Source organism: Cupressus sempervirens, chromosome 8, assembly GCF_028749045.1.
Source record: "Cupressus sempervirens isolate cs-2001-9-10 chromosome 8, ASM2874904v1, whole genome shotgun sequence".
In the NCBI taxonomy this organism is placed as follows: Eukaryota; Viridiplantae; Streptophyta; class Pinopsida; order Cupressales; family Cupressaceae; genus Cupressus; species Cupressus sempervirens.
Window position 1 is genome coordinate 532,675,503 of NC_143125.1, and position 19,073 is coordinate 532,694,575.

The following is a 19,073-nucleotide window of genomic DNA, read 5'->3' on the forward strand; positions in this document are numbered from 1 at the left end:
ATGCTTCCACCCCTTCGACATGCTTCCTATAAGGAAATTTTTCGTAGTTAAATCATATTACCAAAACAAGTTATTAATCATAAATAATCATAACGACTAACCGCCTTTTCAATTTCATGAATTCGTGATAATAAATCAACTTAGCATGTTATCTTTACATGAAATTATAATGACGAATCATCTTACCATTTCACAAGATTATAACAAATAAAACTATCAACTGACTTCATGTGAACCTCAACGGCTATATGAAGTATGAACATTTTAAATCAAGTCAAAAATTGGGATGTAACAAAAAGGCATAACCAATCAAATAATCACCAAAGAAACGGTAAAAGCAGAGTTTGGAGCATCATGAATAACATCTCCAAATCAGTCTAAGGATTCACATATGTCATCAAAACAAAGGGACATCAAAACCAAATTCATATATCCATCATGATGAGAATCTCATAGGAAATTCTCTAGGTTACCAAAACATAAGCCATAGTCCAGATACCATATAACTCACGCATATGCCCTCCTTTGCATACATTTGATAAATCTGGATACATAAGATTGTGAACCACCAAATGAACATTTGGGCTCCAAAAGCTTTAACAAACTATAATATGATAAAATTCCACTTGATACCATAATACAATAAAGTTTCCACTTTGTAAGTTGAGGTCTTAGTGACTTGCAATTTTTTTAGTTAATAGGCCTCCTAAAGGTACGAAACAAGACACTGCTGATCACTGTATTTGAAAAATGATTAAAGAGACCCACACTTTGTTAATTGACAATAAAAGACCGCCTTGATCTCATAGTGGATGGGGCAGTGGGAAATAAAGTGTCTCTGTTTCTACCTCCTCCAGAAGACAAAGGCAACTGGTTCGATCCTCTCTATCAATCTAATGGTCTGTCTGATTATGGAGTTTGTAGGAGCCCACTCTGAAAAAATTGAAAGAAATGTAGAGGGTCTGACTCCAACAATGAGCAATGTAGGAAGGGTGCACAATAATCCCATCCTAAATATCCATATAATGGTCAACATAAAAAGCCATCATCGAGTGGACCCCCCTTGGGGTAGTACTCCATTTTATGATAATATATTGTCTGTAGATGTCAAGTCTGACATGCTCATTTAGCTCCTTTTGAGAGGGAAGGAGGTGAGTAGGGCCATCTAGAGAGAACTAGAACAAAAGAAGATAATCAATCTTAATCCTTGCCAAACCCAACAAAGCAGAGGCCTAGGAGTACTATTTACAAGCTCTACCAGTGGGAATAGTACCTATGATTGCCTCAAAAGAGCATTAGGACAGATAAGAGTATCTATGACGACCCTTAATTGAGTTAGTGAAACCCCAAAGCTGATGAAGGAACTTAAATACATTAAAGATAGCCTCAAGCCTAAAAATATGAGTTGTAAACTCGGCCCAAATAAAATTGTGAAGAATGGACCGATGAGACTTGATGATACATTGAAGCGACGAGATCTAGACTCTCTCAACGAAGCCTAATTCAAATCCAAGATAGAGGCCCCCCACACTATAGAGCCATAAAGCAAGGTCAATCTGATTAAGGAGTTTAAACGGGACATGTTGGACATGGTGTCCTAAAAGTGGCATCTAAAGCACTGTCTCTGCAATGAAGCAAGAGAACCAAGTCCCTTATTAAACCACAACTACATGGAAGACCTTATACTAAAATGAGATCGAAAGACCTTGACCCCTAGGTAGGTGTAAGAGGATGCAATCTCAATCTCCTCACTCTAGAAATAGAAGTGGAGATGGGAGCTTGAAGATCATCCTCAAGGTCTTGCCCATGCTCACAACCAACTGTTGTGAGTCGCAAAAGGAAGCCAAACCATCAAGGAGCCACTGGAGACCCTTGGGGAGGAGGTGGTAAGAACCACATTGCGAACAAACAGTAACATGGAGATCATGACTTGATATAAGTAGCAACCATCATCATGGAGCGAGAAGTTCCAAAGGAAGACCTTGAGCTCGTCGATGTATATGCAAAATAAGGTGGGAGGTAAAAGGCAGCCCTGCTTCACCCAATGGTGCTCCGAATGGGGTTTGAGAAGCCCTGCAGGGTCCTAAGTTTTCTACCAACACTCTCATATAATCTCATGATAGTTGTTAGAAGTCTCTGAGATTCCGATGTCTCTAAGTCCCAGAAAGAGAGCCGCCTGAGGGACAAAATCAAGTGCTTTGCGAAACCCAAGCAGCAATAGAGTGTAAACAACCCAATCAGTTCTTACTCCAATTCTAGTGGTTTGACATTTTGTCAACACTTAATATGCAAGCTCTGATACCACTGTAATCACCCCAACTGGCTCCAACTCTAATAGTGCTAGAGAATTGAGGTTTCTAGATTTCCTCACAATTTTATTGGTTTTGAAAAATATATGATTGCAAACCAAATTCCAAATTTGAAATGCACAGTCTCAATACTAAATCTTATTTCCATATGCATTACTGTTCATTGTACGATAGAAGTGTGTCAGCGTTGAGGTAGTGCATATTGTATGTACACATAAACCATCCTCATTGTATGTTATCCAAGTCATTGTATATTGACTCCATCACTACAACATCCAACATGTACGGTGACAGTTGCCCGTGTGGTAGAACCAACGAGACCTACTATTTGGCATGAGCAATTTGTATGGCAAGAATAGATCGTCATACAACTACATCAAATTGACGAAGGAACATATGGTCAAAAGGAGGGCCAAAATAGTAAATTTTTTGACTGAGAGACTATTTTGGTACATTAGATTCCATTGTTAAAATACTTACTATTTATAATAAGTATGTTGATAGAGGCCAAACTTACTATTTATAGTTAATAAGTATGTTGATAGAGGCCAAACTTACTATTTATAGTAAGGCACCATGGTTAGTAGTGAATGTAGTAGGCCACCTTTTGGTGAAGTTAGAATTGATTTATGATGGAATTGTATTATAATTATTTTTAAGTTATAGTTCAATAATAATTAATTGTTGAGTGCATATAATTAATAAATTAAGTGGACTTCATTTAAAAGGGGGAATCTAAATCCTTTTAAAAGTATACTTCGCAATAAGTGTTAAAAGTGTTATTTTGAAGTGGAAATATACGTGAATAATAAAGTACATTTTATATTATAAAGTACTCATTAAAAATCCAAAGTGGATCTCAAAAGTAATCAAATGCTCCCTATGAGATTGACCTACTTGGAGAAGTTATTAAAAGGTCACCAAAAGAAAATAGACTCATTATTGATGATCATTTTGACTGCTATTTGGTGTTCTTGGGAATTGGGGGTTGAAACCAAGGGATTCAATCCTTCTGTGCATTGGAGAATGAAGACTCTTTTTTGTCTTTGCAATTCTGAAGCTGTAGAAGACCAGCTGAGCTATTTCTTGAGAGAGCTTCATAGAGTGGTTCTATTTGTACTTCGAATTGAAGAAATACATCAAGGGTTTGAAGAAAATTTAAGGTTATTAAGTGCAGACCTGTAGCTTCTAAATTGCAGCCATTAATAATAAATATCAGTTTGAAAGCATGCATTGACAAATTTGTGGCGGCTACAGTACCGCTATAATAAATGCTATAGTGCATATCAAAAGTAAAATGCTTCAGTAATAAGGGTTTTTAATCGCAAACATTCTAAAGTATTTCCAGATTCTTTGTGGTAGTCACTGCAATTATTACCAGCTGTTATCTGCTGTCTCATACATTGTTGCTACAAGGCTTCCTTTCAGCTAGATGTGGTAGTTTCCAGCCACCTTGGTTGCTGATCAGAATATTCTAGACTAAATGATTATTTCCAAAATTGCTAAAAGTTTTACATTGTCCTTTTACATTAACTTCCAGGTACATTTATTGTTGTTCACACACTTATATGTTAATGTACTGATCATTAAATGATATTGCAGCCATTACTTTGCCACTAGTTTAAGCATCTTGCTTGTGCCAAAAGTTTATAAGTTGAAAATTAAATACAAATCATTCAAAAACACAACCATTTGCAAGTTGGAGGTTGGAGAACCCATTGCGGTTTTCACATCACACTTGCTGATGGGGTCCAGTTCTTGCAGAAGCTCAATACAGATATTGATAAGGAGATGAGTATAATGACTCTGGAGAGGGGGAGACAATTATTGCAGGTAGCATGAGTAATGCTATTTCCAGGGTGGGATTTAAGTTCTGCATTAATCTTTAATATCTTTCCAAAATGCAATGATAAACAAAGAAAATGGAACCTTGAGGGTGTGGACATAAATTACACTCGGTCTAGATGTAATCCTGATGAGAAGGCTATATAGACATCGGCATTATACCCATCAAACAAAAGACCCATGGTTAGGATACATGAAACTTTTTTGAGCAAATGATGCAAAGAGTTGGGGAAACTGACCCCATGGACACTGCAGAACTAAATGTGAATGTGGCTAAGTTCAATAAAGCTCATCCTGAACATTTGGTAAAGGAAAGAGAGATGTACAAATTGAAGAGTGAAAAATTATTACATGAAAATGCCACAAGACAAGCTTCGAGATGTACAGAAAGAGTTGGCATAGTAGCTAGACTTCTTGGAACAAGGGGAAAAGTTCCAGTGAGAAGGAAAAATGACAAACTGAAGATGGAAAGCCAACAATTAAGTGCATGGGTGAGAAATGTCAGATTTGAGACAACTTCTGTGATAATTAAAAAAAGGTTTGCCAACTTGATGTGTTGGATTGATACATTCTGGGTTGCTCACTCGTGAAATTTCAGTGCAATTTAAGAATATAAAAGGATAACAGGCAGGCTTGAAGAAAATCATTGGGAGATACAGAACAAAAAACCCCCAAATAATGAGGCTATCAGGGAAGCATAGGCACTGCTAAATAAACATAAGTTGTATGATGATCTGAAAGTGGAAATCAAGGAATTCCAGGATTTTGCAGGTGTGAGCTTACCACCATTGTTCAATGATGATGGAGGTCTGAGAAATCAGGATGAATGGATAACAGAATGCAAGTAAATTATTTCAGATGCCTTTAGAGATATAGATAATGATAACCCTGCATTTGAGAAGATGCACAATCATCTAGAAAGGATGATCAACATTGAGTTCACTGCAAGAGATGTCATCAGTAATGCTGATACATATTCAACACTAGTACTTTAATCACATTTTCCAAGTTTATTTATGGCTCATTAGAGCATAATCTTTGTAAAGTTTTATGGTTCAAAGTTTTGTTAAGCAATTGTTTATCTCAAAAGAATTATGAATGATGGAAGAATTGTCATTGATGTCAAAGGGTTTCACTAGCAAAGATAAGATTGTTAGTACAAACACCATTAATGTCGAAGATACAAATTGGCACGAACAACATCATTGATTTGTAATATGCAATAGCAACCATTATCGGTGAACAAGCTATGATATGGTTTTAAAGGCATGGACCTATATTGAATGGAAATTGATTCGGGATAAGGAAAGTGGCCATTACATAAGAACAGGATTCCTATAGAAAAATAAGAGACAAAGGTTTCCAAAGAAGCAATGATTGTTTCTAGATAGTGAATACAATGCAGCAATGTTTAAGAAGTGAAACAATCAAAATTTAAAGGGAATTCTTTTCATTAAGCTGTAGAAGACAAGGCTGAACTAAAAGACAAACAATCCATCTATACAGAGACTAGTGTTGACAGTCTATACATGGTATGGAGGAAGACAATCAATAATTTTAGATGCTACAGACAAGAAGAAGCTGAAATAGTGACTTCTGGAATTGTCATAAAAAATTTCATACTGTATTGCTATAATGGTAGTGCAAAGGATAGTGGAGCAGGGATGAAAATGAGTCAGTTGTATTATTATAAGGAAGCCATGCAAAGTCATCATAAATCAGGTTATGGAAATAAAAGGCATCGTGCATATCTGGGCGCAATGGTGGAGTCTACAGAAAGCATGCAATTGTTATACATAGTCTTCCTAAGACATAATAGGTATCGAACAAGGTTGTACAGATTCATTCTGAAGCAGAGTATAGAAGCAGTGGCTACTTAAGTGTCTACATGAGTCTTGCATGATGCTATGAGAGAATATGAATTGTGCGTATGATGCTAATAACTCTTCAACGTAAACAAAACCAATGGAATGATGTTTTCTTAATACCAAGGTCATGGAATTATTTAAGACCAGAAACAATAATGGTGAACACTGAAGGGTACATCAGACAATATATATTGAAATAGAGTTTGAACAGCAGTCAACAGTAATTATGAATAACCAGTGATTTGTTTATGGAGGGAAGTCATATGTAAGGAGGAGTCTGATAATCTTAATAGAAAAATCAAATGACAGTAACGCGAAGGAATGAGAGACATCGTGAAGTCATATTTATTTGCTGAGAACGATGCTCAATGGAAACTGCAAGTATCCAAAGACCTCTGAAAGAGGTGATGCAAATAGAAAGAATGATGAATAGGTATTCGATGGCAACATATCTGTGGATGCCATGACAACAAAATATCATTACCATTAAACTAGAAGGCAAGACCTATAAAATATTGCATATAACGAAGGTTATGCATTGAACAAATCAATCACACACAGCGATAATAGAGTCTACGGCAATCATGGAAAGTGAGATTTCTTTCTAATTTAAGTGAATACAGAGATATATATGAGGTCAAATCATTAAGAGTGGAAAGTTTACCCGTGTGTGAATCAACAAAGCCAAAGTAAATAATGTTGATACAATCTTATAAGACAACAGTATTAACAAGGATACAACTTGGGGATATAATTATGTGAACGCACTTGGTCAAAGAAATAATGAAGGTAATCACGATGAGTATGCAAAGACATGCAGGTTAGGGATAATAACCAGTGGTGGCTAATAAATAATAATCCAAGTATATGGTGTGATCGAAAGAGTTGAAATGAAGTCGTGCAAGTTAAACTGAAGTGGTGCAATTAAAATTCTATTGATGACAATAAAGAAATTAATAATAAAGTTCATCAATCATACAAGATAATTTAAAAGAAAATAAAAAATAATAAAGTGGTTTGATTATTAAGGAAGAGGTCATTTAAGTTTAAAAGAGATGTGACTATTTATTGAGTGAGACATAAATAGAAGTACTATTTGAAAAGATGTGTGAGCAGTATATGAAAATATAAGAGAAGAAAATTCAGAAGAGTAGAGTGTGTGCAGATACGAAAAAAGCATATATGAAGTAAGTGACTAGAGATTAAAGAAATATATGTTCAGATTTATTAAATCTGATATATAATGTAATGAACAAATTAGAGAAGAGTTAATAGAGAAAATTGATCAATGGAGTTTAATAGAACATATGTTCAGATTTAAATTTGGAATATCTACAATATGTTATAAGTACGTTAGAATTATAAAAGAAAAATAAGAAGGATCACTGCTCCATTGAAGACAATATAAGGGATATTTTCAGAGGTGAATGTATATTCAAAGATATCAGATTAATACATTCTACCTAAATCTTGTTTGGCAGCATGTCAAAAGTGAATGCATTAATTTTGTACACTAAAATAGTCAAAGTACTGAAGCTCTTCATGACAAGTCTTCAGCAAGGAAATTGCACGTGGATTGATAAGATTATGCTTCCCACTATGGAAAAAATTTGAGAATGGAATATTAATTTTAGCACTGCAGTGTTTTAAACTTGATGTAAGAGCAAGATGTTGTGGGCAGATCATTATTCATTTCTCTTCAATAATTTGAGAAATCTCTCTCTCTCTCTCTCTCACACACACACACACATTTGAATTATGAGTACCCATTTTGACATTTTGCATGATAGAAGGCTTTCAAGACTCTCTCTCTCTCTCTCTCTCTCTCAAATTTAAATTGTGAGTACCCATTTTGACATTTTGCATGATAGAAGGCTTTCAAGACTTAAATGATTGGCCAATTTTGTGATATTTTGCAAATAGGTATATGAAAAAATTCATAAATAAAGGGAAAGTCACAAACATAGAAGCAGAACTGACTAAATACCCACAAACATCTCTTAGATTAGTTATCAGGAGTGGAAAAACAATGACGACACAAGGTGACCTTTTGTGGATTATGTGTATATGTATATGTATATGTATGTATGTATGGTAGTGTTTTTAGTTAGTTAGTTAGTTGAGATTGTAGTGTTTTTAGTTTTTATGATCATTTCATTTATTAATATCGTATTGTATGGTATTTTGCACTTAACTATTGCAAATATGAATAGTATGGTATTGATGAACCCAATTCCTTGTTTTTTGATTGATTTGTTTCAATTGAACTCAACTCAAATCCAAACTAGTACTAAGATCAATAACTTGATTAGAAACATTACATGTACATAATATTTGGGGAACGATTGTGATAAATTGGGTTGTGATAATAGAGACCTATTTATATATCTTAGGGGTGTGTGTTGAATAAGGTTTTTGTTTGCTAATTTTGTCAAATGTTATAGCTTCATTTTTTTTATAAATTGTACTATGCAACTGAGACATGATGTTAACTGTCTTTCTTCTTCTTTGCCACCAGAGATTTGGTCGATCTCTTCTAGCAGAGCATTTGAACATACCTCACCGAGTTATATTGAAAATATCTAATGATGTTTCTTAGTGTCATGTTATATTCTCAAGAGCATTTGTAAACGTTATGCATGAATATTTCAAGGATTTTGTACATGGCTCTAACAATAACAATTTTATATAGTAACATCAGTGCCTTTTTATTTCAAAATTTTACTCCATATCCTTTTTTATATGCCAATATATGTATATTTAGTATGTTTTTATATATGAAGAAGGAATTGTATCATATTACAAAAATTGTATGTTGCTTCTCTAATTCTTAATGATGTATTTTCTAGTATCAAACAATAATATACAATTATTCTTAATTTAGATTTATTTGTTTAGTATTTATGATTCAACATGTTTGTTTCCAGTTCACATTTAATTTCATTTATTTAACAAAACAAGAATTGCGTATTGCAATTCAGTAGCCATGCTATTTTTTAATTCACCATAAAATATTTCTCATTTCAAGTATATAGGCTTGGAGTTTATGTATAGTATTAAACTAGTGTGAACAATATTTGACATCTTATTTGGTTGATTTAGTGAGTAACTCTCCAATTCTGGTAAGATTTATTTATTTGATTATTATAGGTAAAGCTGGGGTTTTTAAATAGCCCCAAACCTTTTTGCAAAAAAAATAACATAGAGCAAACATACAATATACATGGGAAAATCCTTTAACTATTTCTTACATAATAAGAAACACAACCATATATAGATAATAAACATGCAAATAATATACCACAATGAAGAGACAATATTCATGGGGAAGCACTTTTAAGAGAAGAATTCCACAGAAGCACAATATTTTGCATTCATAGTAAACTTGGCAATTACAATTCAAAATAAACACTAGGCTTCTTCAACAAGAGTATTCAATCAACCCCTGATGATTTGGATTATTTCTTGCGACATAATATTTCACCTTCAAAATATAACATGAATAATGCTTTAAAAGGCAACCTTATATAGAGTAACATAATAGCCAAAAATGTTGGCAATTGAAATCCATTTGACAATATTTTTAGCCATATATAAGCGTTGAAATTTTACAAACTAAAGTACACTAATATAATTGAGGGGGGCAAGAGAGGGGAGAGGGAGGGGAGGGGTTGAATCAGTTATGCACTTTAAACAACTTTTTGCCCAACTATGGATATCATTTACAAATCTTAAACTTGTGTATATGAGTAAACCGAAAAGTAAAGCCATGTGCTACATAAAAAAACATGACACCATATTTTGTTAACTATGAAAACTCTGGCCAAGGGAAACCCTTGGTGGGGATGGTACCCACAAAATGATCCGCTAATCAAAAGTATCTTGTGAAAGATATAGACATTGTTAGGAGTCTAATACATGCATATAGTGTATCTTTCCTTCTTAGAGGACTAGGCCTTGTTAGAAGCCTGAACTCTGGTAGGGGTTGTAATTACAATACAAAATACAAGTTGAGCCCATTGCCCAAACATTTATATACAACTTTACAAGTTATATGAATATATACAGAACCTTGACTGTGTTAATATCTTGAATGTTTGGTTAGTCCTTGTAGTCTCTTGCATTCAAAACATTCATATCTCTGCTTTGTATTGCTATATCCATTGAATTTGCATATTCACAATATCATCATACTGCACACAAGTCAACCATATCATTACAATACAATTGGCAAGTTCGCTAAACAAAAAGTTCTTCATTTATACCAAAAGCTTTAATTTGTTGGCCTTAACTTCTTCACATGTTTCCAAAACTCAATATCACATTTTGCTACATGGCAATTAACATCTAGGATGTCGCCCTTACCTTGTCAAGATCTTGTTTTGACAAGTTAAAACAATTCCTTGACCAAAATGCCAATACTCCGTCAGTTGCCATGTTCTGTAATGTTAAACCTATTACTTGAAAACTCAACCAAAATGTATGTAAAACATATCAAAAGCTGTAGCGGCCTTTATGACATCTTCTATGATGTTCATACAATATTCCTTCAAGCTCGCTAAACCATATCTATCTTCTGTGAACCCTGTGAACAAAATAGTATGCTTGTACCAATTTTCTAATCTTAGACAAATTTCTAAGTAATCTTGTGCGAACATAATACTTATTTTAGGCAGCTTGAATACTATATTATGTTGTCATTAATGACAGTTCTAAACATACTACCTTAGCCAAATTGCTAACAATCTCCCCTTTTGGCATTGATAACAACATAAGGAAAAATTGGCTAAGTATAACATACTTCCAAAAACTTCAAAACTTAGAAATTGTGGCAAAAACAAAATTTTAATACTTAAAAACTATGGATCATTGATATATTCCATCTATACACACTAATGTACCCCTATGTGGTTATATTCTATATAAATGCTCCCCCTTACTAAATACGCAGTAAGCTATACATACTTGAATACAAATTTTTTCCATCTACTTCTCCCCCTTTGACGTCAATGACAAAGGTGGATCTTGGTTAGAATTGTCATATAGTATGCAAAACGAGTGTTGAAGAATGCAACTTCTAAATCCCAAGTAGATTTGACAGTCTCTCCCACATTGATCATTATAGGATCCATAAGCGACAATTTCTACTCCATTAAGGTCAATGAATGCAAAGTTCTCATATGATTTCTTTGCATCTAGGGGTACGTCTAATTGCTTCTATAATATATCAATCTTTGGTGATAGGTGGTCTCTAAGTAGACTGAATCTTTTCATTTTCTAACTCGATCTTGTTCCAAGAGTCTTAATTCATCATTTGCCTTGCTTACTTTCTGATTTTCAATAATCTTTACATCATTAGCCTTCATTTCCTCTGCCAACTTGTCTATCTATGATTTCTTATCCTTGATAGCCTTTGAGATCTTAGAGGCGTGTTTATGTGCTCGTGCACATTCAACATATACTTGTTTCCTTTCAGTGATATATTTCCTCAAATCTTTAATGCAAGTACCTAATACAACTAAGTCACTTCTCGCATTCTAAAAAACTTAATTAAATAATTTGGCATCATGATTTGCTTGTACATTTGTCTTTGTAGTCTCCTCAAGAGTAGTTTAAAATGCATCAAACTCTTGAATGAATTTTACCAACTTCTTTTCCTTATCTTGTTCTGTGAATTGGTGATGCAAGAGCATCCAAGGTGTAAGAGCAATCTTGCATTACCCAAAAAATATTTCCTTTCAGTTGTTTCAATAATAGTTGTCTTAATGCAAAGTTGTTGTATGTAGAGGCTTGCACTTAGTAAGTCAGTCATACGAGCTTGAAATGTTCTAATTTTAGAGGTGAAGGTTCATTTTAGACATATCAACTTGTCAGTGAAGTTTCATGCCCAAATTATATGTATTTGTTAAGTTATTGTAGATTTTTGGTATGCAATTTTGGTATACAAACTTCAAGCTCAGTTTTGAAGGCCTTAGAGGCCTCAAAAGAGGTCTGACAACTCGACGAATGAGCACTTACATAGATTTGAGCCTGTAGATCATGAGCTGAGGTTTCCAAAAAGCGGTTATAATAGCCAATTAGAGCAATAGTTAGAGTTATGGCCATCCAAAGTTGGGCTACCTGAAATTTCTAAAATAAATGTCAAAAGTGTATTTGGCTGACTCTATATGTATTGTTATGGTCTGTCGGCCCTATATATTAAGTTTGAGTTTCTAGAACCTTCCTAGGTGGCATAAAATTGTCTATTTAAGAAAAGACCCGAACATTATCTAGGATAGATCTAGGTGATAGTTCATAGCTTTGTCTTGTAGATTACTGTAAGGAAGGTGCCCATGTGGGTTAGCATATTGCACGTTTGAATTTTGTAATTCTGCATTTGCAATGATAATAAAAAGCTTATATTTTGTTCTTGCAAATTTCTATTATTTCTTTCTTTCTTATCTGTTTATGGTATTAAGAGGAGCACCCTTCATCAAGTGGTATTAGAGTTGGAGTTCCTGAGTGTGTGGATAGATCAATTACTGTGAGGTAGTTTGCAACAGGATTGTGGTTTGGGCTAAGCGTGTAGACAAATTGGCAGTTGTGAGGCAGTTTGCACTAGGGTTTCAGTGGAAGTGCGAAGATGCCTCCACAAAGAGAGCATGGTGGAAGAGTTATAGGTGTTACACTTGAGGGTTTTAGTGCCCTCCAAAGGCAAATAAAAGCATTGCATGAACAAATGCATAGAGGAATGAATTTGGCTGTAGGAGATGACTAAAGTGAAAATGAGAGAGAAGGAAATGTTGATTAAGTAGTAAAAGATGCAGTTTTGAACCCAGAGGAGGAAAAACTTTTTAAAGCCATTTCCAAGATTGGAAAAAGGCCTAAGTTTGATGTTCTCACATTTTTCAGGAAATCTTAACCCAGAGGAATTGATCGATTAGATCAATGAATTGGAAGAGTACTTTGAATATGAAGATATTGAAGATCTGAATAGGGTCAAGTTTGTGAAGGTGAAACTGAAGGGACATGCAAAGATTTGGTGGCAAGAGATCCAGTTGGAGCAAAATAAAAGAGGGAAAGACAAAATCACCAAATGGGATCGAATGATAGCTAAAATGAAGCGATGGTTCATTCTTGTGGATTATGAGCTTAATCTTTTGAAAAAAATGCAAGGATTGAAGCAAGCGGGAAGATCTATTCAAGAGTATACCAAAGAGTTCTATTGAGTTCTAATTAGAATTGACCATGCAAAAATTGATAAGGAGAAAGTTTCCCGTTATCCTAATGGGTTAAGGCCAAGCATTTAGGAGGAGATGAGCGTGGTTTGAATGACCAGTATTGAGGAGGCGTACCAATTTTCTCTAAAAGCAGAGGAGAAGCTGAGCGAAAGTTTGATAACAAAAATAGTGGTAGAGGTCATAGTAGAAGATTTGAAAGATGATCTTATGGAGGCTGAAATGATGATCGAAAGAAAAAGGACGAGGATGGAAGTAGTAGTAAGATCCAGAGGGGGAATAATTCCAATCATTTTCATGATCAAAATGATAGAGATCAAAGAGGAAGAGGAAGAGGGGAAGGATCTAAAGGAGGGGGGTACTGTACAAAATGTTTTCAGTATAGAGAATAAGGGCATAGAACATTTGAATGTTCCCAGTGCCAAGGAAGGACAAATTGAAGAAACTGAAGGCTAGGCTAGAGTTATGCATGTTCACGAAGATGCTAGATCATCACACTATGAAGATGTTGAAAGAGGAGAAGTCACAGTTAACAGAAGAGTCCTATTGAGCGGTGAGAATGAAATTCAAAATGCTCAATCATCCACTGTACATGTCACAGGGTATGAAAGGCTAAAAGAATATACATGTGTAGAACTAGAAATACATCCTCCTCCTCGGATCCATGATACAAAGTACATTAAAATAAATGAAACCATCCACCATACATGATATATCCATCCATCATAAAAGATATAACATCCATCATGAAATATAACCATCCATCAAAATGATACATAGATAGAATAAAAGTAAATGCAAACAAGGAAGCTCCAACCACGATGACTACAGATGGATCTCAATGGTAAGAGTGAAAAAGCACTACCACCCGACTGCGTAGAACCTAAATGGCCCACTCCCACCATGCTGAGAAGATAGTCTCAAGTCCCAAATAGGATAACAAACCAAATATCAAAATACTCTCTAAGTCTATTTAATCCTAAAATGCAATCTAACTCAAAGGTTATAAGATAGGTCGACATCTAATTCCCAGAGGCACACAAAGACATGTAGGAAACCTATCATGTAAGCGGGCAAGTGTCATCGCACAAATCACGCTGGAGTTACCTTGGCAGTCTCTTAGGACTCTAGGGTCCCTAGTGATCCCTATGCGGCCACTAGTATCCTCTTGTACTGAGAAGACATACTACGAAATGCAAGGTCGCAACCAAGCATTTTCTCTACTCCCATCCTAGTCTATACTAGCACTCGAGGCATGGGTGAGAACATACAAAGACTCTTATTAGGTTCATTTTAATCCCCATTTAGTGTAATGTTTTCACTTATTAAACAACTTACGATGAGTTACCCCGGGAACCACTTAGGGCCCTCGGCCCCCATTGCAAGCCACTTCCCGACACTACATGTAGATAACCTACCCTAGGCTCATAAAAGCACAAATCAATAATAATATAAAAATCATCTCAGCCCTATACAAGCGACTGGAAAGCATCAAAAGATAATCCACAATAATCACATCAGTTCTCCATGAGCAATTGGAAAGCATCAAATGATAAATCACAACACCCATCGGTTCTTAACGAGCAACCAAGAAGTATTCCAATAATATTGATCAAAGACTCAAAATGGTTAAGTCCAACATGTCACAACATGACATCACCAAGATCAAAGCAAACAAACACCTCAGTCCTATCAAGGCAACTGGAAAGCAATTCAAATACAACTGATCAAAGACTCAAAAATGGTTAAGTCAAGTATCTCATATACATACATCTCAGCTTCACATAAGAAGACTAGAAAGCAATAATGAACAGTAAATACAACATATAATAAAGCATACTATCACATTACCATGGTTGGGTTTAGAAAGATCGAGATCAAAACAGAATAGCATCAAAATCACATAACTCCCAAACCTCTGGTAAACATCCTAAACTGGTCAACACTCTAGTCAACCCAAACTTCAAAAACACAAACAATATACAAACAATTGTGTTGGTCGTATTTTGGTTTAGTTTTGAATACACATAGTGTCAATTTACAGTAAAGTTCCAATTTTCATTTCAGTGTGAGTTTTCAAACTTAAAGGGGTACATCTTAATCCATATAATTTAACCCATTTCCCATATTTGAATAAAAGTCCAATTACCCAACTTGATTTTAATCAATTTTCTAAAATGATCTAAAGGCAAGTTTATTTAACTTATTAAAATAAATAAGTAATTTCAATCTAAACAATTTTCATTTAACTATATTCATCATTAATTAAATTTAATTAAACTAATTAATTAATAATTATCAAACTAAGTACTTATATTAATATCTCAACAATTATCAGTAATTAATAATTAATAAATTATCAATAATTTTATTAATTAAAAATTAACTATATTTAAATTCATTATTATTTAAATTAACAAACAATAATAAAACTTTATTAATAAATATTATTTAAATAATAATAAAGAAATATTAAAATGTTAACAATAATAATAATAATAATAATTAACAATAATTTTTTTTTAAAAAATAAATATTATTAATTAAAATAATAATTAACAATAATATTATTTTTTTAAAATAAATATTATTAATTAAAATAATAATTAAAAATTAATATTTAAAAAACTATTAACAAAATTATTAATTTTTAAAAAATATATATTAAACAAAGAAAACTTTAATGTAAACGACCATCCTTTTAATAAGTTGTGTGGCCTCATAGAAGAATCACTATGAACTATTCGAATTTTCAATCTAGGATTTTCATTTTCAAAATCAAATCCTTCCCAAATTTAATTTCTCAATTCCATTTTAATTCAAACCCAAATCCTGATTTAATTTCCAAATTTTGATTCTATTGAGGGAGGATTGCAATGGTATTTTAATCTCCCATAACCAGATGAAAACAACATGCATGCTTGAATTCCAAATTACAAGATTGAAAGATTCATCACAAAGAATTATTTAGACAAACATTAATAGACACAACGAAGACAGGAAAGAGAAAGAGTGTATTAAAATATGCAAAAATCACAAGCATATACCTGGACACTGATACTAATTGCTACACCTCAGAAAACTATAGAGAAAGTTCCTCCTCTCAGAACCTCCTTTTGAAATTTTTTTTCCCTCTCCTAAAAATCTGTGGTCTAAATTCGCATTGCTCAAAAATGAATCTTCAATTGGTGATAAGAAGTTCTCTCCCTAAAATCGGGGCACTAATTGTGCGTTCACCCAAGAGGACTCCTTGCTCCCAACCCTTAACACTTTATTAACTTTTATTTATCTTTCCTTTATCTTTTCCATGCACGTAAATTGAATTATTAAATTACTTTATTTACTTTTCACTTGACTCTTTTTAAATTAATTTGTTAAATTTAATCTCATGCACGTATCATGCGATCATGAAATTTTTAATAAATTAATTTCTTATATTTTAAATCTCATGCATACATCATGCGAACTTAAATTTTTTTAATAAATTAATATCTTTTCACTTTTTAATTTATTTTTGAAAATTAATCGATAAAATATTTATTAAATTAAATAATAATAATAATATTTAGCATTTATTTAAAAATGAACTCTAAACATATTATTATTAAATTAAATAAATTTTATCACGTTCTAAATTTATTCTTATAACTTTTATCTTCAGATTTAATTCTTTTTACTTAATTAATTTTCCAAATAATTAAATATAATTAATTATTAAAATACCATAATAATTATTCATTAAAATAAATCATTAATTTAATCTTTTAATTAGATTTAATTAATAGAAAATTCACCAAAGACTCATAAAACAAAATACAAAAGCCCATCACAACAAAACACATACAAGATCAAACTAAAGGGTTATAATCACGAATTAACGTCATTCAACACATTCGGAGGGTACTCAACTCAGATACTTGTCCTAATTTTCAATTAGGACAAATGGCCTAAAAGTTTGGGATTTGGACTTAAGAATATATCTCCCCTCTCTTACCATTGAGATAAGGCGATAGGGTACGCTCATCTTGGCAATTTAGAGAAGTCGATACTTGGTACTTGCAACCTACATAAAATCCACGCATGTACAGACACAATAGTCTAAGCTAAACAAGCAATGGTAGGAAGTGATGCATCGGGTATATCCCAACTAGCAGGTGACTATGACTCCTTTCTTTAACCACATCAAAAATGCCATACATAAATAAAACAAACACGCACACCATACACATGTAGTATAAGGTAAGTATCTATAATAAAACACATATGATAATCCATCTAACTAATCATCATCAATAACTAAAACACATTGTAATAGTCATTATGCATACATGAAGTATAGAGTATCAAGTAATCTCATCATATAATCAATTGAATCTAAAACAATATCTAATAATTTGAAAGTAATGCTACTAATCATCAAACATAAAATTGGCCTAAAAGAGTTCGACAATGATAGAAAAAATGCGAACTAGGGACGGGCACTACAACTTTTAAACACCACCCACAATAATGGTGATGATTTGGGTGTGGTTTATGCAAATGAGATTACGGTCCATTCATCAAGAAAACTACTCATGGAGGATCATTAATATATAGATATAATCATGATGAGCATATCTAGTTATATTTCAAGAACATTGATAAGGTTGGCTTGGTGAAAGGGCTAATGTGGGAGCTTTGTTGTGGTGTGGCCTATTGCCATGACATGGGTGTTGTAGACATAGATCTTAAGCCCAATAATTGTCTTCTCTCTATTAACAAGGCAGGAGGCATCAAAATTAAGCTTGCAGACTTTGGATTGGCAAAGATGGTGAAGGATAAAAAGAATTGTGTGATGGAAAGAAATGGGAAAGAATATGTGTCCTTGTGGTACATAGCTTCTAAGTTATTAATGCAACAAAAGACATACAATTGCTTTGCAATTGATGTTTGGACACTCAGATGCATATTTGCATATTTGCAGAGAACCCCTAATTTGTGGGAAATGTCCAAAAGAGCAACTAAGTATTGTATTTCAGCATATGGGAGGTTCTACCTAGGAGATGATAGACAAATGTGTGCAACTTTTGAGAAATATTTTGAGATGTGGTAGATGGAGGTTTGGTTTGTAGAACCAGCTTGAAAGCACAACCGAAAAGATGGGATGCTTAGTAGGCATGGATTTTCTCTTGAAGATGTTGGAGGTCGATCCCAGCAAAAGACTAACAACAAGACAGTGCCTTCAACAACCTTACTTATTCTCTTTCCAGACTTTATCATTCTTGGAGTGCAACACCAATGTGAGCTTTGCAGGCTATGGGACTTCTTGCCTACAATTTATGGGTATTCCAATTGTGGGTTTCAAATAAGAAATTTTCTTTGTTTGGAACATGGGTGAAACATTGAAAAGCTTTGCACTTTATGTCAATGATATTCTATAGAATGCCAATGTCAATCAATCTCTATTTGTATGAACTATCTATTAGTTATGATTGTCAAGAATGTTCTTTTACATCTAAGTGAGTTGCAAAACAAAGATGGTTCATCAGTTAGAAAGAAAGATTCAAAAACATCTATGATTGAACAAAACATCTTTTCCATTATTTTTTGACTTCTCTCAATGCAACAGGGATTCCTTAAAATCACTTAAATGCCCTTATTTGAAATCATTTTCTCTTTTAGCTTTGAACTTCATGTGATACTGTTGTCGTGCAATAGTGACTTATCATGTACACTATCACTTCATTTTGTAACTATGAAAATCACTTCTTTTCTCATTATTTGGCTGTCCTTCTCCATTGTTGCTCACAGTCTTCCATGACTCATGATTGTGATAACAACATTATCACTATTCA

The 19,073-nt window shown here is 33.5% G+C and overlaps 1 protein-coding gene and 1 pseudogene across 2 annotated transcripts in view; both read left to right on the forward strand.

Moving 5' to 3' along the window:
• LOC149543538 (uncharacterized) overlaps positions 1–8,830 on the forward strand; it is a 225,968-nt gene extending 217,138 nt beyond the window's left edge. For both annotated transcript variants that reach the window (XR_016355646.1, XM_089798331.1), the window contains one exon: positions 8,541–8,830. Coding sequence is in view for 1 of the 2 variants with exons in the window: in XM_089798331.1 (XP_089654457.1) it covers positions 8,541–8,621 (81 nt within the window). In the remaining variant the exon portion in view is untranslated. The remainder of the gene's footprint in view (positions 1–8,540) is intronic.
• Positions 8,831–17,748: 8,918 nt separating this feature from the next.
• On the forward strand, positions 17,749–18,522 carry LOC149543539 (negative regulator of the PHO system-like; annotated as a pseudogene).
• The last annotated feature ends 551 nt before the right edge of the window (positions 18,523–19,073 follow it).